Source organism: Alosa pseudoharengus, unplaced genomic scaffold (genome assembly GCF_046254945.1).
Source record: "Alosa pseudoharengus isolate Yale_2024_CS ecotype anadromous, Long Island Sound unplaced genomic scaffold, YU_APseudo_1.1 YU_APseudo_1.1_scf_15, whole genome shotgun sequence".
Lineage (NCBI taxonomy): Eukaryota > Metazoa > Chordata > Actinopteri > Clupeiformes > Clupeidae > Alosa > Alosa pseudoharengus.
Window position 1 is genome coordinate 22,430,491 of NW_027468620.1, and position 25,786 is coordinate 22,456,276.

Here is a 25,786-nt window from a genome sequence, read left to right on the forward strand (position 1 = left end):
TGACACACTTCCATGGCCCCCACTTAAGATGGAGGGAAAGAGGAAATAATGAGGAGAAGAAAAAGTGGCACACTGCATGGACAGAGAGAAGAAAAGAAAGCAAAGAGAGAAAAATACATGGGAGTGCTTTTCTATAAGCACTGCACTCTCTCTCACCTTCTCACTCTTCCTCTAATTCATTCAAGTGACCCAGTACTAGTATACAATCCCAGCCACCAGAGACCAAACTACTATAACCTAAATACACAACAACTGCAGCGCCCAGCAGATTAAATAAGCGGGCAGACCCAGGCACATGTGCGAAAAGATATGGGGTAAGCATGGCAACAGTGTGATGAATGACCTAGCACACCATCTGTCGTCAGGCCTCTCTCTCTCTGTGAGTAACGTCCAGCCCCCAACACCCACCCACTGCCCCAAAAAAAACAACAACACAAGACCCGCACGGCCCCACACCTCAGACTGGATTGGACTTTTGCACTACAGATTGCTTAGATTCGTTTGTGGTGAGGCACACAGAGAAAGAGACTGAGTTGCATTTGAATGTATGCGTTTTTTTTTTTAATGTATTTCACATTTTTAGTGCAACTTGACGTGTGGTATGGGAGCTATTAATTTCTCATTTTTTGCCCCATCGAGAACTGCTATGTCTTACTGTATGAAGACAAGAATTTATGTTGCCAGTTTGGAACACTAATCCGCTGGAACTGCTAAGGCTTAGCTCGGCTGGGTTATCCAGTAATTGAACATTAGCTGCTTTCAGCCCATTTAGGCCTGCTTTTCCGACCATTGTGGAATAATTCTGCTGATTGGGTTCGGACCTGGTTCCCTCCAGGGTACACTGAACAACTCATTACCCTCATGACAGGCAATAAGAGAAAGAGAGTGGGAGAGAGAGAGAGAGAGAGAGAGACAGAGAGGGAGAAAGAGAGAGGGAGAGAGAATCAATTCTCTTAATGCTAGCATATAAAGCTGCTCATTTCTTAAGACATGCCTACTGCGGCACTTTCCTATGTCCATCTCTTACTCAGGAGCTCTGGGTTACTACCTGGCAGTGACACAGCGATACGATACATCAACACAGCATGCTTTAAAAGATTCATGGCCAGGTCATTCAGTATGGTAACTTGCGCATACGCTAAAAGGGAGTGTTTACAACTGCCAGACAGGAGAGAAAAGAGGAGGGGGTGGGTTGCTGACAAAAAAGGACAAGGGAAAGCAAAGTGTGGAAAGCCACTTGTGAAAGTATGTCAAGGAAACGGACACACACACAGTGCACTGCACACACACACACAGACCCCCTAACACTCCAGCAATACAAATTCAAATCCAAACACAGGCTGACATTCTTGAAGAGCCACCGGGTGAGAGCACATACACACACAGGCACACACACACACACACACACACACACATACACAAACACAGGCACATTCACACACAGGCACACACACACACACACACACACACACACACACACACACACACACACACACACACACACACACACACACACACACACACACACACACACACACACACACACACACACACTTTATGGAGAACATAAAGAGTGAGAGAGAGAGAGAGAGAACAGGATAGCTGTGAACCTCTAATCAATTAGACACAGCAGTGTCTCAGTGTCAGCCACACTAGGGCTCATGGGAGATGGAATAGGCAGACAGTGGCCATGGTGGGGGAAGGGGGGGTGGGGGGGCGTGCATGCAGGTTTTCAGGACACAACAGTACCCTACAGCGACTTTTCTGCACGAGTGCTTTTCCCAAACCTGACAGAGCCACTCGTGCTTACCCCTACCGGCCTCTCCTTATGTAGGCTACTGTGCCAATGCAAAAAGAGAGAGATGGAGAGAGAGAGATGGAGTGAGAGGATGAGAGAGAGAGAATGAGAATGAAAGAGAGAAAGACTGAGAGTTTCAGCCTACTGTATATCTCCACCCTCAACCCCCAAAAACTGACTCACACACTCACTGAAACACACACGTTGTCTTCCAGCTGTAGACATAGTAGACCTGAGCTTGTGCAAAAGAAAGCCCATTACTAAATGGCTGCATCCATACATCTGGGCAAACTGGGATTCTAAATAAAACCTTTACTGTTCCTTTCTTTGTTTGCTGGAACTATATCTACTAGGTCACACTTTGCCAAATGCAATCCAGTCGGCTAACTGAACAAGCAATGCCTTATCTTTCCAGTGAACAAATACAAACCACATGTGACTCATCCACCAAATAATTTCCAACCCAACAAAACCCATTGGCACCAGCAAACTGTCCACGGCTTGTATAACAGTAACGGGCACTAAGAGCACCGTTGACAGCTGGATGGATCATGAGGCCCCCTTCCCACAGGGAGGCCCTAACTGCCCATTAGTGGCCTCTAATCAAATGAGCTGCAACAAGGTTAGGTTAGCACCCTCCCATGCACGTGCTGCCTGGCGCCTCGTTACAGCACCCTCCAAACAGAAGAGAGTCCAAACCAAAGATTCTAGAACAGAGCTCTGTTCTAGAATCTTTGGTCCAAACTCACACAAGAAAAAGAATACACATTTGAGAACCAGCACATGAACAACGGATTCCTCTCTGAGCACCCAAAAAATGACTGTTAGAAAAATCCAGCGTTTACCTTTCCCTCTGCTGAGGCTAACGTGAGTTCCGTGGAGGGGCCAGCAGGGTCAGCTGATTGCAGAGAGAGAGAGAGGGAGCTCCTAGCTCCTTCACACTCATTCAGACACGTTCTCTGGCATGTCTTTCCTCCCCACGTGTCGGTCTGTGTGTGTGTATGTGTGTGTGTGTGTGTGTCCCGCAGCCAGTGCCAGTTGGCCTCCAGCAGGGTGCTGTAATATTGATGGAGCCCCACCCTGGCGGGCAGGCGGGCGAGAGCCTGGGAGTGTGGCACATAGTAGTGAGTGGAGCGCGAAAGACGCAGGCTGGACTGGGCCAACCTCAAACCTCTCTGTCTCTTCACGTAGCCCTCTGCTCTGGAGTCTGAACTCGGGGCAGATTGGCTGTCAATGGCGAGACTGTGTGCAGAGTGTGTGAATAATGTGTGTGCTGGCCACTACAGCTACTCACTCTGGCACTGCGCAGCCCTCGTAATGATGCTCAGATCAGTATCGCATAAAGAGACACAAGACAAGTGTGTGTGTGTGTGTGTGTGTGTGTGTGTGTGTGTGTGTGTGTGTGTGTGATTTTGTGTGTATGCGTATGTGTATGTGTATGTGTATGTGTATGTGTATGTGTATGTGTATGTGTATGTGTGTGTGTGTGAGTGTGTGTGTGTGTATGTGTGTGTGTGTGTGTGTGTGTGTGTGTGTGTGTGAGTGTGTTGCTGTTTAACTACAGCTGAGATGAAGAACCCTGAACTGAAATTAACGGTTTCAACAGAGAAGTTCACAGGCGGAAATGCCCCATAATTGGATTCATAAATCCATTCAACTGGAGTCATTTGAAACGGATAGAAAAATAGAAGAAAAAAAACTCTTAGATCTTGTTTTGGAAGGCTACTCAAAAACTGAGCTTAATTGTGATAGTATGACGTACAGTATACTGCAAAACAACTGGATCAACCTCAGACATGCAGATTGCTTACAGGCCTATATATTTACTGGAAAGCACATGTCCAATATTACGGACATTCCCATTGGCTCTGCTCAACATTACATCATTTTGTTTGTGCTGAAACCCAGTGACATGGCAGGCTAATTTAGTTTCTCTTCCCTTTTGTACAGTTTGTTACAGAACCAATCCCACCAGCCAAATAATAAATCTCAAACAGCCCCACTAAGTTCACGGGGCTCTATAAAACCTGTCTGTGACACCCAAATCAAGCCACATGTTCAAACGAAAGCAGCTTATGAGAAACTACAGAAAAGGAGATTTACTTCACAGAATGCTATTACATGTCAAACTGTTAAACATGAAAGTCCTGGAACACAAAGCATGGGGCTGGTTTGTTATTGTGGGTTGACTTGTTACTTCTTTCCAGACTGATTTTCAGGGCAAACAAAAGACCAAGTCAAACACAAGTCCTATTATTGGGGAGAATGAGGGAGAAGAAAGGAGAAGAGATAGGGAAAGAAAAAACATGGAGGAAGGAGCAAATAATGGAAGAACAGGAAACGTAAGACGCTGAGTAATGGATCTGAAACAGAGCACAATATGGTCTAAGTGGTTATTGATCTTCCTCGCTTACTGTCCTTGAGTGCTCCATAAAGTCTAACAGCTTGAGAGAAGAGCATAAAAAGTTCAAAAGTCAAGTGCAGTCTTAAAGTAAAGGCACAGTAGCCTACTGGTGAGGTATTCTTACCTAATATGGAGAACATAAAAAGAAGCATCAGAAGACCATGAGTTAATATTTTGTTTCAACAGCCCTAATGGCAGTGTTATTAAGGCTGCATTCCCAACATCAATCGCTGTCAAAGCAGTTCCATTCTTGACAGACTTCTTATCTTAGCATTAGCATTGCTATGCTAATGTGCACACTTGAGACACTGACAGTGAACTGTGCTCTCCAGCTGAAATGAATACATTCTCTATTGACAACCAGGCTCTCTCTTCTCATAGTATAAAAGCCAAGCAGCACTCACACACTCTGTGCTAATCATGCAGGAACATACGAACCTGGCTTATGGCTCTTGACTTCTGACTGGTATGGCCCATGTGCTTAAGTACTGACATGGCAAAAACATCAAGCAACTTTATCCTCTTCTGCCAACATGAAAGTCAGCTGATCAACACGTGGCCCAGCTAGCATGTCAAGTGAAGGCAGAAAGTTGAGAGAGAGAGAGAGAGAGAGAGAAAGTGGGATAAGAGGAAGAGAGAGAGAAAGCAAGATAGAGAGAAACAAGAGAAAGAAAGAAACCATGAAATTACTTGATGACAGAGACATATAAAGAGAATAGAAAGGGGATGTACAAGTAAAGTACTGACACAATTATAAAGAAAGAATAAATCAGCCTTTTAATCAAGCAGTTCAGCTCAATAACAAAATTATAAAGGAAGAATAAATCAGCCTTTTGATCAAGCCATTCAGCGCAGTAACAAGACGATGTGAAGACGTCTCCCAAGAGAATGTGATTATTATGGGCCTTGCTGACTTAGTTATCTTTAAATGTGTCTTTGTGTTCTCATAATTTCACCATGCATCCTATCAGTGTTACTAAACAGTAAACAGACAGTAGCACTAAACGGACTCCCAAGGGAAGTTCTTGGGAACGTGGAGACCAAAGACCAGCAGGAGCTGACTGTATGATGTCATCTTTAGCCTATGGTGATCCGTTTTTCACAGAACAGAGGTTGTGTTAAGGTTAGCATAACCCTGATACGGAAAGCATTGCCTACATACATGCACTGTCAAACAAACTCTGTCTCTTTACCCCCGCCCCCCCTCTTTACGTCTGTACAGTACATTACAACATAGGCATATCACAAAAATGACCTAAAAAAACTCTCTCTCCTTCTTTCTCTCTCTCTCTCTCTCTCACACACACACACACACACACACACACACACACACACACACATTTCATCAAATGAGTCATTACGAAAAGAACAAAGGGGCTGCTCCTTACAGACAAAATCACTTGGACTCTACACAAGATTACAGCAGTGTCTGTTAAAAACTATAAATGCACGTTCTGACCCCATAGCTCAGTTGTTAGTTTGGTCCTTACTATAGTGACTTTCACCTTTTCACTAGTGATTCACCTGTAAGTTTACATGTCAAAGGCACAAAGATTATGAGATTTCATAGCTGCTGCTGACAATCAAGACCATAGACTAGGCTACTTTGTTCCATACTGAGGTAGTTGAAGGTAGTCCCTGTCTTTGGTCTCTGATTTTTGACCATGGTTTGTCTCTGTCTTCCATTGATGAAAGTGTATCCATGGATGTTTTCCAGAAGTACACATGCAGTCCTTTGACTGACATATTTTTACAGAATTTCTGTCTTTATGAGCACAACATGGTCTGTGGCACATTGTTGGCCATCTGAGGTTTGTACATGCCAATACAGATGGTCTACTGATGACATTTTTCTTTGTATTCATCTATTGTGAATACTGAATATGTGGGAAGACTGGCAATTAGTTTACATCCCAGAAGATGCCTTTTGAGAAAACACTATGAACAAAAGAGTCGGACGGACGAATAAAAGTTGAAAGTAACACCTAAAAAAGTAACACCCCTAGATAGAAGAAAAAAGCTCTTCTAGCCCAAAAGCCCATTCACATGCTAAGTGAACACAAACACAGAGACACACAGAGACACACACAGACACAACAAGACTCAACTATTGTCACATAAGCAAAGAAGCCATAGACTACAGATTAAGCGATAGACAGAACTTTGAAAGGTGAAAGAGCCAGTCTCTTTTCATTTAACCCACTCCACCTCTACAAACTACAAATAACAAAGCACTACAGAGCAACGTCACTGTGGAAAACCAACTTTTGCTCCGCCTTCACCAAATGGGTGTGGAACTCAGCTGAGAGCTATACATACTGTACCTAACTATAGGACTAATGGCAGGGCCTCATAGCTCAGTGGTTAGAGCACTGGTCTTGTAAACCAGGGGTCGCGAGTTCAATTCTCGCTGGGGCCTGCTGAATGGCAAGTTTTGGACTGTTAAATATGTGACCGTACTGCACTTGTTAAACTGTAAATATAAACTATGCACACACAGACTTGCCAGTGGACAGTCCATACCCAGCAAAGAAACAATACTGCTGCTTAGTTAACACTAGTGGTAATCCTATATAAATCCAACCCGGTCCGAGATTAAATATACTGCTCAAAAAAAATAAGGGAACACTTAGTTTTCCATAAACACATTTTTTGAAACCTTCCACCCTTTTCTCCATTCTCAAACTACATTCACAGAATGTCTGACAGTTCTTGCAAAATAAAACACTCGCCTCAAAAGTTTTACTTGTGCTCAGAGCCAAACAGTGTCAGAGTACCAATCCAGTGTATGATTGAAGTGTTCCCTTAATTTTTTTGAGCAGTATAGTTTATCATATTCAACATTGGTCAAAATCTTTTTTTTTTTTTACTTTCTGAAATATAACAACTTAATTGTTTTATTTATGGAAAAGAGACCCATAACTGTGACTGTCTTTCACTGGTTGAGCATTCTACTTGTCTAGTCTGCGATTTTGGACAGAGCTGTTGATATTTGAGCTCAACAGCCAATCAAATTACACCCCTCCCTTCTGTGATCCTGATCCTGAAGCAACATATCAAATGGCTGGAATAGCATATGGCTGCACCAGGGCCACTTTATTTCCCATTCACAAAGCTAGGAAGAATTGGCTTTACATATTTATTTTTTTTGCTGCTCTTATTTCATCATTGTATGTGCCTTCTTATTTACTTTTTATATTGTTTAATTGAATGTTATGTTTGTCTGTGGACCAAATTGGTAAAATGGGAAACGTAACTCTTTGTATGTCTTGACATGTGAGGAAATTGACAATAAAGCAGACTTTGACTTTGATAAAAGATTGTGCCTACAGTTATGTTAGTAATGACAGAGCCAATCAAGAATTGGCTTTACATAAGAGGTTGTGCCTACAGTTATGTTAGTAATGAAAACAACTTGTTTGTCCTTATCGTCATCAGCCAAATTGTCAGGGGTGTGGAAGCTACAAGCAAGGCGTGTGTCTATTAAATGTGAAGGTTACCAAAACATTACATGGCAAGGCCCTATAGCTCAGTGGTTAGAGCACTGGTCTTGTAAACCAGGGGTCGCGAGTTCAATTCTCGCTGGGGCCTGCTGAATGGCAAATTTTGGACTGTTAAATACTGCACTTGTCAAACTGTAAATATGAACTATGCACACACAGACTTGCCAGTGGACAGTCGATACCCAACAAAGTAGCACTGCTGCTGTTTAGTTAACACTAGTGATAATCCTATATCCTGGAATTCAGACAAGTCCAACCTGGTCCTAGATTAAATAGTTTATCACCCAGTGAAATTTCAACATTGGTCAAAAATAGAGGCAGAGCTGTTGATATTTGAGCTCAACAGCCAATCAAATTACACCCCTCCCTTCTGTGATCCTGATCCAGAAGCAACATATCAACTGGCTGGAATAGCATATGGCTGCACCAGGGCCACTTTATTTCCCATTCACAAAGCTAGGACTACAAACACTAAAGCGATTTTGAGTGCATACACAGAATGGACAGCTAGACAGAGGACTCTGACAGAGCCAATCAAGAATTGGCTTTACATATTTATTTATTTTTGCTGCTCTTATTTCATCATTGTATGTGCCTTCTTATTTACTTTTTATATTGTTTAATTGAATGTTATGTTTGTCTGTGGACCAAATTGGTAAAATGTCTTGTCTCCACCGTGGGATAGTGGGAAATGTAATTTCGATCTCTTTGTATGTCTTGACATGTGAAGAAATTGACAATAAAGCAGACTTTGACTTTGATAAAAGATTGTGCCTACAGTTATGTTAGTAATGAAAAAAAACTTGTTTGTCCTTAACGTCATCAGCCAAATTGTCATGGGTGTGGAATCTACAAGCAAGGTGTGTGTCTATTAAATGTGAAGGTTACCATGTGAGTACATGGCAAGGCCCTATAGCTCAGTGGTTAGAGCACTGGTAAACCAGGGGTCGCGAGTTCAATTCTCGCTGGGGCCTGATGACCTGCCTTTTGGACTGGTGTAAATGTAAATGAATGGCACAAACACTGAAGGGGCAGCCCCCAACCAGTGATGTAACACTGCCATCAGCTATCCTGGATTGGATTTCAATCATATCCAACCTGATCGTGTCTTAACAGTAAATCAATCAGCGAAACGTATGCTTCAGTCAAAATCTTTCAAAATCAGTCAAAACACCAGTTACAGTTCCTGAAATTCTTTTTACAAACATTCTGAGATAATTAATAATGTTCTATGTTTGGAGAAGAAAGTCACAGGCAACTGTCTTTGACTTTCATCCTTTTCCAGGTTTAAAGGTACTATGTGGATTTTTTTTGTTTGTTTAAAACATCCAAAAATTACTTAGAAACAGCAACCGAATATGAAGAAACAGCCATTTTGACATGATGTCAAAAACACCTATGCTCTGTGTTGTCCAGATATTCACTAAAGTAATGATGTAGACAAGCTAGCAGCCTGGCTGTGTTGTACTTGTGTCAAATGCAATACAAGAGAGATGTGAAGAAAACTTGATTCATATAGAACTGCACAAAGTCCCTTTACTAAATAGATACTTTTATTCACCCCTGTATTGTAAACCTGGTGTCATGAGGGGTGATGACCTTCACATTTCGGACTGTGTAATTTGTGAGTTTAGCCTAACTGTAAATTAACAACATTCTGAGAGATTACATCAATTGATAATTTTCTATTTTTGGAAAGGAAAGCCATAGATAACTGTGCTTCACTAGTTACCCTAGCTTGCTGTTCAAATTTTACCTTAAATCCTGCAGTTTGTTATTTTGGAAAAAGTTTATATTTGGGCTTAATAGCCAATCAAATTACATTGGTTGCTTAAAAAGCAAGTTATTGAATTGCTATTTCAGTGTATGGCTATATCGGCGTCGTTTTATTTTCCATTTGCAGAGCCAAGACTATACAAACACTGGCAAACAATGGCTGGCATGGCATAAAACCTTGTACTTACAGTTTCGTCAGAAATGAAAAAATGTCTTTGTCGTTGCCCATTAGCCAAATGGAGATGGGGGTGGAGCCTACCCAAGCTATGCACGTTTAGATGTAGAGGTTAACACTCCTATGCCAGGCATGGCCTCATAGCTCAGTGGTTAGAGCACTGGTCTTGTAAACCAGGGGTCGCGAGTTCAATTCTCGCTGGGGCCTAATCAGCCAACGGTTTTGCTGTCAGAAGACACAACATTCATCAAGGTCATCGGCTGAATATAAGTTCTGACAACAAATTCAGCATACCCCCAAACCTAACACTAATAACAAACCCTGATCTTGAATGTTGGACTTTGGTTCTTGGACATATCAGCAGATGAAAATGTATGTTCTTTGAGGTCACCCAAAAAAAATTAATAGATGTCCTATTCTGGAAAGAAATATACTGTATATATACAGAGACAGATCCAAGGCATAGCTGTTCTAGGCATAAGCAGTTCTGGACACGCTGGAGGAATAAACCTGCATTGTTTATTCTTCATTCCTGATTGTCATTGCTATGGGTACTAGGTGTGGAGCCTACCAAAGGTGTGTCTTTTAAATGCGAAGGCTACCTTCACAGATTCTGGCAAGGCCTCATAGCTCAGTGGTTAGAGCACTGGTCTTGTAAACCAGGGGTCGCGAGTTCAATTCTCGCTGGGGCCTAACAATAACAAAATTATTTTGTCATAATGAGGGAAAAATATATAAAATATTAATGAGATATAAAATAAAGATGTCCATAATAAGAAGAGCCATTTAAATGCAAAGCTGACAGGAAGCAACAACTTCCCAGCACTCTTAACTCCCTTCAGAGAAGACCCTGGGCTGACAGCCAAAGTCTGAGTGGAACTAAATTCATTTGAGTGGAAAAGACTCAAGAAGAGCAGAATGGCACAATAAAATGCTGACATCCCATTATGACTCATCCTAACTTAATATCTGTTCAATAATCGTCCACTAAAGTGGGTATGTCATCACAGGGTCAATGTTGGTGGCGGAAGAAAAATCCCTTTGGAAAATGGATGTAATGTCTGGACATGATCTGCAATTACATCAGTAATGAGTAATTTCAAAAGGAAAATCATTTGATTAGTTTAGGTGGTAATAGCACACACATTATGTAATAAAGATTTTCAAGAAAAATGTATGGGGCATCACCTCAACACATCAGAAGCCTCCATGTCATCAAAGATATCGGCACGGCTACATTTATACATTTCAGCTGGTTATGTAGAATCTTTCAAAGTTTTACTAATCTTAGTGAAAAATATAAGTAAAGTCTGTAAAGATCATCAGAAACTGTAGCATTTACAACTAATACTTCATCATCCTTATACAAGCAATCTATCTAGAGTCCATTAACGAGCAACCTAAAAAGATATATAGCCACGGTCTAGTAAGGCTTAAAGGTAAACTATGCAGTATTGGCAATTTCCTTACTGTTTTCTCGGTTTTTGCTTCTTTTTCACTGGCTCTGTCATGACGAGTGTCTGAGAAACTCTATCACTACCTTTTTCTAGCCGGTGCCTGGCGTGTATGTGTATTTGAATGCAGTAAAGCAATTCGTTACACTCGTTATACTTCCTGACACTGAGGCCGTCGGCCCGCCGGCCCACAGTTGCAAGGGTGGTTTTTCCGCTCACAGGCGCTAGGGGGAAGTGAGACGGCCACCATTCAATCCGAAAAAAGTCATATAACCATTCCAATGACTCTGAAGCTGTTAAATGAAGGTAAATTAAGCTAAAAAACTTGCATATTAAGCTAAAAAACCTGCATAGTGTGCCTTTAACTACCCTTCTTCACTATGTTCATCTCTTTTCACTTGGAGTTGTTAATGTACCTCCCAAGAAGAATTGGCCCAGCTCCATAAAGGGGTGGCAAGAAGGAGGGTGGATCCCTGGCCCACCAAATCTCACAATCTCTCAAGCTTAGCTGAACTCCCAAGCGAAGCTAATGCCAAACAATGAAGGAATTACTCATCACTGTCTTGCAAAAGTGTAGTGTAGTTTGACTATACTGCTGGTGATTACATTTTTGAGCATGAGCCTAGACTCAGAAACTCCTCTTGGTTATCATTCATATGAGATCCTAGTAAACAATGGTTTCGAGCAATGCTCCTTGAATCCATAAAATGTACAAAATGAACAAAGCATTAGCAAATCATATCCTGACACAGATATATGATGGTGCTGAGGGCAAAACAGGGGGGAAAGGGCAGCTATGTAGCTGTAAGGTCAGGCTACAATAGGCTAAATGTAGAATGTCTACAACAGCAGATAACCCTTAACAATTTTCTGACAGCAGACCCCCAAGCAGCTCTGAGTGTTTTACCACAAAAGTTCATCCAAACTGCACTGTGGTACTCTGGCTCAAATAAAATGTGCTCACTAAACTTACCACAAAAACAGCTTTACCGTGAGGAAACAAATGCACACAGTGAAATAGGTGAATAGCAGATTAAGCCATCAAACCTGCCCTCTAGGTACACTTCCTCCTAGAAACGGCTGGACTTCAGATTACTTCGGATGACTTCAAAAGCTCAGCCCACTGACCTGACATAGACAACCAACTCTTTATTATGAGAGATTACAAAAACACAATCTCTCTTTTGCCTGAGGGGGCACATTCACTATGTCAGTCTTGGGGGAACCCAGTGCTTTGAATGCTGCCAACAAAAGACTTGAGAAACTGGTTATGCAAAGAGCCCGGGCCATTTGAAAAGTCATTTCCATCTCTTTAAACAGGTTCATATGACATCACTGAGCAAGATAAGAGGTCTGCCAGCTTTAGGTGTCATGGTCTGCTGACATCCTGCTGAGAGCCACACCCTGGTATTAAAAGACAGGTGATACAAATGGTCACATGGTGATTGGGCTGTGATAACAAGGCCTATGTGGATCTCCAAACAAACAAGGCCTGTTTGCTGTAAGAATGACAGTTAGGCCCTGCTTGTGCTTGTGCTTGTTGTGCAAACAAACCAACCTAGTTGTCTTACTAGTACAAACAAATAACAGTTAATAAGCTTTTAAGTAGCTGAATTCAGGAGTAGCTTGTAATGTTTCAATGTGGGTAAATACCGGGCTTTCCCCATAATGTCTTTGTGAAACCTTCAACACAGCATTTAAAATGAAAGAAACCCACTATGACTCATCTAATTAGTCAGTGATGCAAGCTCAATCTTTACAAGAAGATTACAGACAGATCTTATACTGAATAGCAACACATTCAAAATACCATACACACATACATACACACACACACACACACACACACACACACACACAGACACACACATATTACTTTTACTTATATCTATCTTTAATTCACCTTACAGAGTGGATCTGAGTGTGTTAGAACTGTCTGGGAGACAGAGGGAAACAGCAGGAAACTGCAGCTGAACAGATGGAGCTAAGTCCACTGTCCACTCCACATATGCCTGTTCCATGCACAGAGCCACAGCCAAAATGGTGGATCACGCACATCAGTGCACTGAACAGACAAAAGGACCCATGTAGGCTGGCACCTGTAGTCTTAAACACTGTCTAATTTGCCCTTTTAGTTGAGACCCAGTACATATGTATACCACCTATTTATGTTATATTTATAGATGTTAGACATTCTGTGCACTATAATAAGCTCATGAACTACAATTTTCTCCCCAAATACCAGTAAACACTTTAACCCCAAACAAATAAACATGCACACAAAGGACATATGGGAACATGTCTAAAGTAAGCTGTATTGACTTAAGGGGAATGGCACATGGTGTCAGGACCTGCTAATTATAAATCCTGTAAAACAAACACAGTGAAACTCCTAATCACATTTCCCAGCAGTGAGTTTACCCTGAGAAACACAAGATTAGCACACACACAGGTGCTCTGTCAACACTAGCAGCTAGGACCTAACCAGAAAGGTCTAAAAAAAGCCTGTAAAACATTCAAATGTGTTAAATTAAAATCCAATATCTCAGTGATGATCATGTCCATAGACTGTACATATAGAACAGTCTATGATTATGTCAGATAGTGACAAATAAGAGTAAACAAATGGACTAAAAAGCAGGAAAGGGTGCTTTAGTAAGCACACCTACACTCACTCTGGTAGCATTCACATTTCCAGTAGTTAAATAAGTATATAAGTATATATACTTTTTTGATCCCGTGAGGGAAATTTGGTCTCTGCATTTAACCCAATCGGTGAATTAGCGAAACACAAACAGCACACAGTGAGGTGAAGCACACACTAATCCCGGATCAGTGAGCTGCCTGCTTCAACGGCGGCGCTCGGGGAGCAGTGAGGGGTTAGGTGCCTTGCTCAAGGGCACTTCAGCCACGGCCCACTGGTCGGGGCTCGAACCGGCAACCCTCTGGTTGCAAGTCCAGAGTGCTAACCAGTGGGCCACGGCACTGTAAAATAGTTTTACAAAGAGAAAACACATAAAATGTGACACATGAAATACTTAATTGGAGTAGTCAAACTAGAACGTAGTAAAGTTTCAAAATATGATGGTTATGTCTACGTTTCCCCTGGAAGACTGAGTAATGAACAATCAGATAGTGAGTAATGAACATTGATTGTATGACACATTTGTGATAACATTCACTTGGTTCGTACACACAAACACACGCACAAACAAACACACACACACACACACACACACACACACACACAATAATTCACAGCAGTAGATTGCTTCTTATCTCCCTTACTCCGTATGTTCCAAAGGAACTAATGGGCTGTCTGTAAAATCTGTTGTGAGATTAATACATGTAGAGCCACATGGCCTTGGCTCACACACAGAGTGCTTTCGTGACACCTCTAAAGCCAGACCCTGGACAGCCGTAGGCATGCCTGTCATTGATAAGTGAGGCTATATTTAGATTCACTGCCACCCAGCAACATGGGAGAGGCCAGGACAGAGAAAACCAGCTTTCACCACAGGACTGTGTGTGTGTGTGTGTTTGAGTGTGTGTGTGTGTGTGTGTGTGTGTGTGTGTGAGAGAGACCGAAAGAGAGAGAGAGAGAGAGAGAGAGAGAGAGAGAAAGAGAGACTGCGTATTTGTGTGCATGTCCTGTGAGTTGTGAGGCCATTCTTTCACCTTCAAGGACATCTGCCTGAACTCAAATGCCTATTACTGGCTGCTTCATGGGCTAAAAAAATGAAAACGGAGCTTGATGTGGCACTCCCAAAGGAGGAGGCCAGCCAGAAGCCAGAAAGCGTTAAGACACTTAGAGGTCGGACACATTTACTGATAATGAAGATGTGAGAGTGGGGCCGACTTACACAGACACAGAGACACAGAGGAGGAAGAGAGAGGGATAGGTAGGGAGAGAGAGAGAGAGAGAGAGACTCAGGGAGGAATGGACAGAAGGAGAGGAAAATGGTCTGTGACACTACAACATGATACTATATTACAATCAGACATGAGATAAAAGTCTAGAAATGTTGCATATTGAATGAGGATACCTCAACTTCCAAAGTTTGTATGGGGCCAGAAAACCAATGTAATACCATTTCATATTTTGGCGTGTGTGAGTAAATGTCTTTATGCCTGTGTTTATGAGGCGAGCATGCAGATATGTGGTGAAAGCTCGCAACAGTGAGATGCAAATCACTGACATAATACGCAAAAGAACTGATGTCATTTAACAGATGTCCCCACAGCACCAGCAGGAGACATGGACACTGGAGTCTGGACACACGGCATGGAACCCTCTGTGGTACTTCCTGCACTCAAAGCTATGTGGATGTGGCTATTAAAATCAATGTCAAAATGACGCTTTTCAGCTACTCAGTCCTTCATCGCATGGCTTCGGTATTCAGTCCATAGCAAAACAGGTCAGTTGGGCTTAACACACCCACTACCTACCCAACACAACAGAAGCAAGTAAGTAATGTGACCTAGGCTGGCATTCTGGGATGGGTTCCTTCCTGGTGGCATTGGTTCAGCGATGGAATTTTATCAAGTGGGCAGCTTTGGTACAGGGACTGCTGGCACCAGCAACAAGAGGAATGTGCCTCCCCAATGTAGTGCTACACAATGCAGAGTGTGTGGGCCAGGCTTACATGGACAGACAGACAGTTGGGGGGGGGGGGGGATGGGGGGGGTCACTAGCAACCCTTGAGTCCAGACGGGTCAGCTGTTGTGTACCCGGAATTGAGGTGTAAATATACAAACCATGCTGAAGACACTAAAGAGGGAGCTATACAGCTGTCAGGACCCTAAACACATGCACCCACATAGTATACACACACACACACACACACACGTTTACATATAAACACTACACTTGCACACTCCCACAGCTAAAATAATCGCACCCAGTCTCTCATGGGTTTATGCTAACACTTGTGGATGTGAGATTTAGAACTGTCTGGGTCATTAATCTTTCGTCCCATGTCTATCGCCCATCACCAGTTGCACTTGATGACAAACACACCATCTGGGTGGTACCAGTTGAGCCGAATCACATCTCTGAGGATATGATCGGAATGTGTCTAGACTCACAAGTGAGACATAACTAAACTAAGCACACTTTCCACTAAAAAAAAAAAAAAACACCCATACACATTTCAAGTGTTCACTGTGAGTTTGATTGAATCATTTTTTTTCACAGCAGCCAGAAGATATAGCACTATTTATCCCAGCATGGGGGACATTTGTTGTCCAGCAAGAATATTGGAGAAAGCACACAACCCAGAACGCTTATTGACTCAGCTGGGACAGGACAATAGTCTTATTATGGAGCAGTTGAAAGCCCACCAGGCAAATTCACCTAGCTTGGCACTGCCAACCCAGCAATCCATCATTCTCCATCAACAGCATTAAATTCATCAGTGCTCAATACTGGCCATGAGGATGTACTGATAACATTTAAGTGATGTCATATTCCATACGTCTTGATGTGTCAATTTGTCACCGGCTCGGTCTATTAGTTGTTTTTATAAACTTTGGAAACTATCTGCAACATAGCAGGTGCAAGTGCTTGAATACATCTGGTTTCATTTAGGCTATAAATTAATCTAGCCTATTATGCAAATAAACTTCGATATTGTGTACATGTTTCTACAGTTGAGTAAATAGCATATTCTTGAATCACGTAGGCCTACATCAGATACCCGAAGGCCGTTCACGTTGCATAAAGCACATCCGCCATCGTCTTCTGCATAGCTGAGCAGACAGACTACAGTCCATGTGCTGACGGCGCTGAGATGCACTGGAAGGAAGTAAATATGACTAACGCAACTGTAGCGGCAATGCACGAGTCAGAAACGTGTCTGGCGCAAGACAAGGTTGGTTCCAAAGTCAACACAGTATGGCTACTGCTTTAGACCGGCGTTGTAGCTAAGAACAGTGCTCTGCAAAGTGTAGCCTACCACCTGTTCGACAAAATGTAGGTGCTCATGAGTGGAGAATGACTTCATGGTCACCCGTAAACTAGGCTACGACACTAAAATATAACCCGCCGAGGAACAAATGAGTAGTGGAATAGCATATATAGCCTACTGTTTTAGTTACAGAGTTGTTACGATGTTATTCCCCTGCAGCACAGGAAAAAAGTGGATGTGCTAACGTTACTTTTTGTTTCCATTCTAAGACAGACACTGTTTCATTCAGTGTCATTCGCGTGGGTTAATCAATGTGTCTACAGTTGTAACTTTATTGTATACAAAGAAACTGCAGTGTTTATGGTCTTGTAGCATAGCCTACAATACAAAATGTACCATATTTTGCCACTGCACACAGCAAATATATAAAGGAACTATCAGACTGGCAAACTTTATCACACCTAAAATCGCAGACCAGCCTATTTGCTGAGATTATTTCCATTTAATAGTATAGTAGAATGATGTTACCGTTATTCATGCCTTGTAAAGTTGTCTTCAGTGCTGCATAGGCTACGTTATCGAGTGTGAATGATAATCCTCTTGGAAGCCCGTCGTATGATGTTCGGAAACGGGACCAGTTAATCTTCGAGTCAAACGACCAGTAGCCTAATGTTCCACTTAAGTCCAAGCCAATATTCAGTTTTAAAATATAAGATGTTTTACGCAAAATCAGCAAGGCTTGTCGACATTAAAGACAGTTCTATCAAAATCCATTCCAACATCCTCCAGTTAGCGGTCCTCCAGGGAGGAGCGTTCAAAAATCACCTGGGAGTCAGAGGCTGAGTTATCAAATTAGAGCACCAAAACAGAACATCTCGCCCCCGAGGTGAGGAACACAGTTATTCGAAACGTTGGTTTGAATCAAAGACGCGTTGTTTCAAAAACTGGGACATAAAAGCAACAAAAATAACGGACGTAGAAGAAAAACAACACACTCCCTCACTGTGTAGTTTGAGTGCCCCGTGCTCTTTCCCTCCTCCCCCTTCCATCCATCCTCACGAGCACTGTGCAGCTGATATGTGACGTCAAACGTTTCTCAAAAGTCCCCATTCAGAGCGTGCGCGCGAGCTGTGCAATGGTGTGCACATAGGAGATACATATTTAGAGTAGCCAGATATGTCTTTTTTCATTATTCAGGTTCAGGAAACATAGACCTATTCATGGGTTTCATCAGGTCCCTTTCCACAGGTGTAAAAAATCAAGCACCTTGATTATCAATGCAGACTGCAGCTGCTTCATCATGTTAGGGCCTATATGATTGTTCAATGTCTGCTTGTTTATTATATTCATAAAGAGATGACGTCTTTGAACTTGTGGAAACAAATCAGTAATCTAATAATCCATTAAAACCTATCAAGGCCCTTCCAACAAAGTCTGACGACTAGACTGATACTCAGTAGAATAAGGAAGGGATAGGGACTTAGGGGAACATAATAATAATTCCTCTCATCGTCTGGACTAAAGAAACAGGACATAAAGCACACACACATACACACTTACACACACACACACACACACACACACACACACAATGAGAGAGAGAATGTTTCCACCTCAGTTAACTTCAAGAACACTTCAACCAACACCATGAAAAATTAATCCAGTGAGGAAACCCGAGAGCTTTTGGCCAGTGACTTACAACATGAAAATAAGATACAAAAAGGTCCAGAAAAGTCACATGTCCTAGTTTAAAATTGGAAATACAAACATGCATATTTCAAACCATTTTGGTGTCCCCTGGTTTTGTGAGAATTAGTGAATATTAGAGCTGTTTTACATCAACTGAATTAATCTATGGCCACTAGATGGCACTGTCAAGTTACTTATATGCCACTGGTATTTTGGCTGTTATCAAGGCCTGCGAGGGTTATCACTTTTAAATTCTAGAGAGAATAACTCAAATTGTTTTGACAGTGTATTTAAACCGTTCTGTGTATTGCAATTCTCAGGTTATTCCCATCTCATAATGATAATGAAGATAATGAAGCATTGTTTTCCTGAGAAAACAATATAATTAATAGGTGGCATATTTGCCTGTTTAAATGTTGCTAGTGCCACTATCCATTTGGCTTGGACTGCTCAAGGTGTATGCGTGAACGTGACACAATTGCCTGGCTTGTAGCACTTTAGCGTAGTAAACAGTACAGGTACATACAGGCCTTCAGTGAGAGTGAGAGAGGGAGAGAGAGAGAGAGAGAGAGAGATACAATAAACACAGAAAATGATGGAGCACTGATATTCTATTTTGTGGGACAGGGGAAGCCAGAGATGCAAAGAAGAGAGGGAAAGAAATGCAGAGAGAGAAAGAGGGGTGTCGTGGGTGGTGGGTATAAGATGTATCTTGAGGAGGACTGGTTCTCATTGAGCCTGGCACTAAGCCACAGCGCTGGTGATTTACGGGTCAGTGGGAAACACATGGGCTCATCCCCTCAGCCAAAACCAGCGCACCCCATTCCATCATCCCTCCAGGGGCTGGAAAACAGTGAACAGAGAGAGAGAGCAAGAGAGAGAAAAAGAGGGAGAGAGAGAGAAAGAGAGAGAGAGAAAACATACAAACACACCCAAAGGACAGTCATGACAAGTCATAAGAGAGCCTGAATGCTGTTTGTGTCCTGAGCTGTGAGGCAGTGGATCAACAAGGGAACTATCATGGGACTGAGAGTGTATTAAAGACCATATAGGATCGACGATTGATGGACAGATGGAAGAGGAAGAGTGAAAAAATAGACAGATCAAATAAAAGAATGCAGTAAAAGAAGGCAGTAAAACACACAAAGAGGAGGAGTAGGTAAAGGAGAGGGAGAGAGAGAGAGATTGAAAGAAAAGGTATTTGCTTGGCTGCCAAAGAAAGAAACGAAAGCATAACGACAGAGGAGAAGAAAGAAGAGAAGAGAAGCCCTTGGTAAGTCTTGCGAGTGCAATTAAAGAAACAGCCCAGGAATGACTAGCCCTGTCAATGCTTGACTTGCTTCTCTATGTAATTCTATCCTGCTTTTGGAGTAATGTAGACTAATGACTTCCTAATGATGGAGACATATTATCGCTGGGGCTCTAACGCATACGCACAGATGGGAACTTCAAATACTGTGACACCAGAATTTCATTAGACTGATTTCAACTACAGGAGAGAGAAGACATATATCATAGTGCGAGTCGAAAGGTAATCTATCTTCTATAGCAAGTGCACAGGGAAGCTTTCTCTTTCAGCATTTTTCTCATGTCATTCATTTTGATCAATGTTTAGTCAGATAAGTTTGATGCCTGAATGTGTCCATTTGAAACAGTAAGACTGTGTTGTGAAATGTATTGTGAGTGAAAGTTTTAAACTTATTTGTGTGTAAATGTCCTGGTTTGCTTTCAGACTTGTCCTGACCCCTGGCTGTGTGAGCTGTGTCCAGAACCATGCTGGTTCCCATCAACCTGATCCTGCTGTTGGTGCTGACGTTTGACCTCAGGACGGTCACGGTGAGCACTAACTGCTGTGATATAAAATGGCAGAGAAAATTCCAGCAAAACAAATAACAGCTAATGTGCGCACAATAATCATTAGGGTATGGAGTTGTTTCCAAAACAGTCATTTTTGCCAGGCAATTTCCTGTTGAAAATGCTTGATTCTTGGTTTTACCAACAATATTTTGTATTGAAATCTCTTGTGACATGGCTGGTGTGTGTGTGTGTGAGTGTGTGTGTGTGTGTGTGTGTGTGTGTGTGCATGCTTGTGCAGGCATGTGTGTGTGTATGTGTGTATGTGTGTGTGTGTGTGTGTGTGTGTGTGTGTGTGTGTGTGTGTGTTTGTGTATCATATCAGACAACACCTGTTTTTGATAAGAATGAGGTACACTTGGCTTTGGCTTTGGCTTTGGCATGTGACCTGGATCTCACTACAAAGTCTTTTGGTGGTGTTTTGAGAAGTGGAAACACAAAGAGAGAAAGAGATAGAGAGAGAGAGAGAGAGAGAGAGAGAGAGAGAGAGAGAGAGAGAGAGAAACACACACGTCAAAACCCATGCACATGTTGAAATAGACATGAAAATCGTGAAAACAGCATGAAACTCCAAACACCTGTTCCAACAGCCCTCTGTGGAATGATGTCCGATTTGGATGTTCCTGCTTTGTATGTGTACCCATGCCTGTGGGTGCAATGTATCTCTCTCTCACTCTCTCTCTCTCTGTGTGTGTCTGTCTGTCTGTGTGTGTGTGTGTGTATGTGTGTGTCTGTGTGTGTGTGTGTGTGTGTGTGTGTGTGTGTGTGTGTGTGTGTGTGTGTGTATGTGTGTGTGTGTGTGTGTGTGTGTGTGTGTGTGTGTGTGTGTGTGTGTGTGTGTGTGTGTGTGTGTGTGTGTGTGTGTGTGTGTGTAAAGGGAGGTAGAGCACAGCGGAGACAGAGGCAAGCAGAGGACAAGTTAAAGCCATACCTTGGCAGAGTGGATCCAGGTGAGAAGTAGCATGAACATCCACTGAAAATGGAGCCGTTGCCTTTCTCACTGAATAATATTTGAGCAAACAGCAAACTTTTCTGTCTGTGTCTCTCCAGAGACATTGTGTGGCTTGCTGAAATGCCACAGTCCAGTAGGATCCTGGTGTCAGGTAGTGGAGGAGGGAGAGTATCTCATCCCAAGGTGTGTGTGTCCTCAGGCTTGTCCACGGTAAGAAACACACACACACACACGCACGCACGCACGCACGCACGCACACGCACACACACACACACACACACACACACACACACCTATACAATAGAGAGAGGTTCAGATAGTTGGACAGAAAGAGAGATAAATACTGTGATATATATAAATACTGTGTTATACTGTGATATAGTGTACACTTATGTCTATGTCTACATAGACACTTAGTTTTTCTGTGTCTTATTCCATGTTCCCTCCATACTTTGTATGACTGCTTTGGCAACACAAATGTCTTATTTGTCATGCCAATAAAGCATTTTGAATTTGAATTTGAATTTGATTAAAATGCAGAACAATGTAAATGCATTGCATCCTGCTTCAGTCATGTTATGAGGAATTGTCTGGTATGTTTGGAGACAGGGACAAAACACTCTGCATTACCTCTAAAATCAGACCATACATTGAAAAGAGTACTTCATCAAAGTTTTCTGTACCAACTTTTAACTTGGCTGGAAAAGGACACTGGATTTCCTATGAAATTTAAATTCAGCTAACTCTGCCCTCAGTCCAAGCTGCATTTAAGCCATTTTCTCCAGAGGTAGGAAGTGTGTCTGGCCCCTTGACAGATGAAATTCTAACATTTGTGTACTTGCATATATTTACAGCCAGAGGGTGCCAGTGTGTAGTGTTTTGGGGAAGACCTACGGAAATGAGTGTCTGCTGCATAAAGAAGCCTGTAGGAAGAAACGTCGCATTGGTCTTGCTCACCCTGGACCTTGTATGGGTAACTATACATGCACTGACCCATCAACACACACATGTGTTTTGTTACAAAGCCCACTATAAACAAAAATAAATTCCTTGCCCCCCTTTCAGTCCCAATCCAAGACATATCTTTCTTACCTCTATAAACCGACTGCATTTCAAGAGTATATTGTGCACATTAAAGGCTCTGATGGAACATCAAAGCATTCAAAGTGTGTGTATGTGTGTGTGTGTGTGTGTGTGTGTGTGTGTGTTCTACCCAGTGCCCAGGGCTCAGTGCACAGATGAGGAGTTTGGTCAGTTTCCCTACCGGCTGCTGGACTGGTTCTTGCTCCTGAGCCGTATGGGGGAGAGCTATGACCCCAAAGCCCCCTCTCAGAGCTGCCTGAGCCACACAGCGCGCACTCAGCTCGCCCAGGTAAACCCCCTGAATCACACATTCTCACGCCCACACAAGGGCAAAGGTTGGGCATGGAGAAGCAGAAGCAGATGGCTAACTGCTCCATAATAATCTTGCTGAAAATAGTGATTAAAAACATAGCAGGATCACTTTTAAATTATGTGTTTTCTTTTATTTATAACAATGCAACACCTTAACTGAAACTGCAGGTTAAAGTAGGGTTATAGTCATATTTCAATTGAAATTGAATTAGATATTTCTCAACCTTACTCTGATAGTGTCCTCAACCAAGAAGTTGATAGATATGTAATAGACAGACACGTGTCCTATTGGCAGAATGTCATGTTCAGACACATCTCCGTATTGCAAAGTGCTAATATTCTCTGGAACTTTCTGGACTAATGGGATTATTACACCACTAAATGATGAAGTGCTGGTGCAAAACCACCCTCTCTCTCCTGGCTTGACTATCTCATGCTGATGTCATCACACTGGTAGCTTTGAAGTGAAAACCTTTTGATCAATGCAGCTCCCCCGAGGTGATTTTATTTAAGGATGACCAGTTCATGTTTCAGCCTTCCTGTGTTTGTCCTTATTTCAGACGCAGACATATAAATAGCAGCATGTATCACTAATAATCAATAATCACTAAATTATTCAATAGGAAAATGTTACGCTTGTTGTGAAATGATATCCGTTAATAGCTAACCTGTCGAATTGGCCAGCTCTTAGCGCCACCTCTCCAGTCTTTCATCTTTCTTTCTTTGCTCTGTCCATCCTGGGTCATTTGGCCAGCGGAGGTTTGTCCTTCTGGACCGCAATCAGGATGGGAAGTTGAGCCGGCGGGACCTGAAGAAGCTGTATTATAAGAGGATGCCTTTGGAGCACTGTGCCAAGAGATTCTTCCAGTGAGACACACACACACACACACACACACACACACACACACACACACACACACACACACACACACACACACACACACACACACACACAGATACACTTACCGTAACTCTCGCTCTCTCACTCTTTTCAGCACATCTTCTCAAAGTCTGTCCACTTCACAAACATTCACTTAGACACTGTAACACACATACACAAGCACCTCCATCTAAATATGTAATGAACTTACAGTATATTTATCATATTTTACCTGTATGTCATTGTCTACAGGCATCTTGTCTTGGTCTCCTCTCCTCTCCTCTGTCTCTACTCTCTCTACTGGTACATCTTTCCGCTAAATAAAAGTTTCCATCTACCCACTTCTGAGACAGACCCACATGCTAATGTATGGAGACACAATCGCATACGCAAACAAGCATGCAAAGACAGACACACACTAGCAGACATCCATTTTTTTGCATATACTTTTTTGAAAGTTTTAGGTGATCACAGTCAGACGCCTCCCTTTCTCTGTCTCTCTCATGTCCTTCATTTGGTTCCCGCCCTCATTTTTGGAGCAGTTTGGATAGACAGTCATTACTTTCCCACCCGCACACTCTGCTGTATTACAGTCTTAAACCCCCTGCCAGCTGCGTGCCTCTGCTATTCCTCCCCTCTCTCTCTCCATCACTCTCTCTTTATCTCCATCTCTCTCTCTCTCTCTCTCTCTCTCTGTCTCTCTCTCTGTCTCTCCCTCTCTCATCTGAATGTCAGCTCATCCACAGCAATGATAATGTTTATTGCCCACTGTGGCTCCCGTCTGTTTAATGTTACGCGTGCCCTTCAAGCTCCGTGCCCCTGCGTTTCCCTCCCTCCCTATCTCTGTCTCTCATTCTGTTTGCACGCGTCGTGTACGCTAGATATATCTGTAGTGCTGGTATTATGTCTGTTTTATATGAGTGTGTGGTGGCGTCCCCAGATCATGTGACAAGAACAGGAACAAGAAGGTGACCCTGCGGGAGTGGACGTCATGCCTGGTGAGGGGTTCCGAGGGCTGGTTCCACCGTTACATGTGTGAGTGCCCCTCAGGTTCCTCATCAACACGCAGAGGTGGAGGGCTGACCGCTCATTAGTCCAGCTACATGAGCAGGGTCATAGAGATAAACTCTGAATAATTGCACATGGAAATTAACGAGATTTCAGTTACGTGTAATGAGGAATATACTATGAGACCAGTTCAATATATCTGTTCTACCATTAGAGAATCAATATTAGAGCAACTTGGAATAAAATAATGAAAGTGAGTGATCATCACCCCAGTTCAGTTCAGATCATTTTCACCCCAGTGTGTAAGCTAATAAATGTACAGGGGCAGTAAGACACCATGCCAAACCCATCCCCTTCATTTTTTTCTTTCTCTTTCTCAGCTATGAAGATGGGCTCTCGCAAGTTATGTCCTACAACTGAGAGCAATCTTTAATTCAGAGTGACAGATGAAAAGCCGCATCTTCATGAAGTATAAAACCAAGTCAACTGAGGTCAGTGGTCTACATGGGAGATCCCTGGTGCATGAACAACCTGTCCGAGCACTGGGGGAAATCAACGACAGGGGACCTGCACCACACCACCCCCTGGTGGTCAATCTGTGGTAAAAACAAACTGAGACTGGCTAATTATGCCATTTGTTTCGCTAAAGCACTATACATTCATCTGTATAACAAAATTGTATGCAATAAACGTCTGCTGTCCACATTGCCCTTTAAGTTACTGCCATGTTGTGTTGGGTGTGTGTGTGTTTGTGTGTGTGTGTGTGTGTGTGTGTGTTTATTTGAAGTCTCTCCTCAGAGCTTGTGTAAGCAATGCATCAGAAAGATAGCACTCATTAAAAAAACAGAGGACATATTCCATGGATCACACAGGCAATTACCACAGAAGTGATGGAGAAAGAGAGAGAGAGAAAAAGAGAGAGAAAGAGAGAAAAGAGGTTTGAGAGTGACAGAAAAATAGAGCGATGGAGTAATAACCCTAAAGAGAAG

General features: G+C 42.5%; 2 protein-coding genes and 4 non-coding genes across 9 annotated transcripts in view; 5 read left to right on the forward strand and 1 right to left on the reverse strand.

Annotated features, from left to right (window-relative positions):
• Positions 1-18,167, reverse strand: part of ccser2a (coiled-coil serine-rich protein 2a) — a 59,622-nt gene extending 41,455 nt beyond the window's left edge. For 2 of the 3 annotated variants that reach the window (XM_076285914.1, XM_076285916.1), the window contains exon 1: positions 17,548-18,166. The gene's annotated coding sequence lies outside the window, so the exon portion shown is untranslated. Of the gene's footprint in view, positions 1-17,547 lie in introns of all 3 variants that reach the window. The other variant, XM_076285915.1, reaches the window with a different exon arrangement.
• Positions 6,549-6,621, forward strand: trnat-ugu (transfer RNA threonine (anticodon UGU)). The gene has a single exon. It is a non-coding gene; the product is annotated as a tRNA-Thr (tRNA).
• trnat-ugu (transfer RNA threonine (anticodon UGU)) lies at positions 7,721-7,793 on the forward strand. Its single transcript has one exon. It is a non-coding gene; the product is annotated as a tRNA-Thr (tRNA).
• Positions 9,791-9,863, forward strand: trnat-ugu (transfer RNA threonine (anticodon UGU)). The gene has a single exon. It is a non-coding gene; the product is annotated as a tRNA-Thr (tRNA).
• trnat-ugu (transfer RNA threonine (anticodon UGU)) lies at positions 10,277-10,349 on the forward strand. The gene has a single exon. It is a non-coding gene; the product is annotated as a tRNA-Thr (tRNA).
• Positions 18,168-19,539: 1,372 nt separating the features above from the next.
• Positions 19,540-25,500, forward strand: sparcl2 (SPARC-like 2). 2 transcript variants are annotated; one of them, XM_076285090.1, is made up of 9 exons: positions 19,540-19,981; positions 20,441-20,544; positions 21,440-21,512; positions 21,613-21,724; positions 22,369-22,487; positions 22,732-22,886; positions 23,664-23,776; positions 24,730-24,824; positions 25,178-25,500. In XM_076285090.1, exons 2-9 carry the CDS (start codon positions 20,482-20,484, stop codon positions 25,228-25,230), a joined length of 783 nt encoding a protein of 260 aa, XP_076141205.1. In that variant the 5' UTR covers positions 19,540-19,981; positions 20,441-20,481; the 3' UTR covers positions 25,231-25,500. The 2 variants fall into 2 exon arrangements, with proteins under 2 accessions (XP_076141205.1, XP_076141204.1); XM_076285089.1 differs by lacking the exon at positions 19,540-19,981 and adding an exon at positions 20,033-20,239.
• The last annotated feature ends 286 nt before the right edge of the window (positions 25,501-25,786 follow it).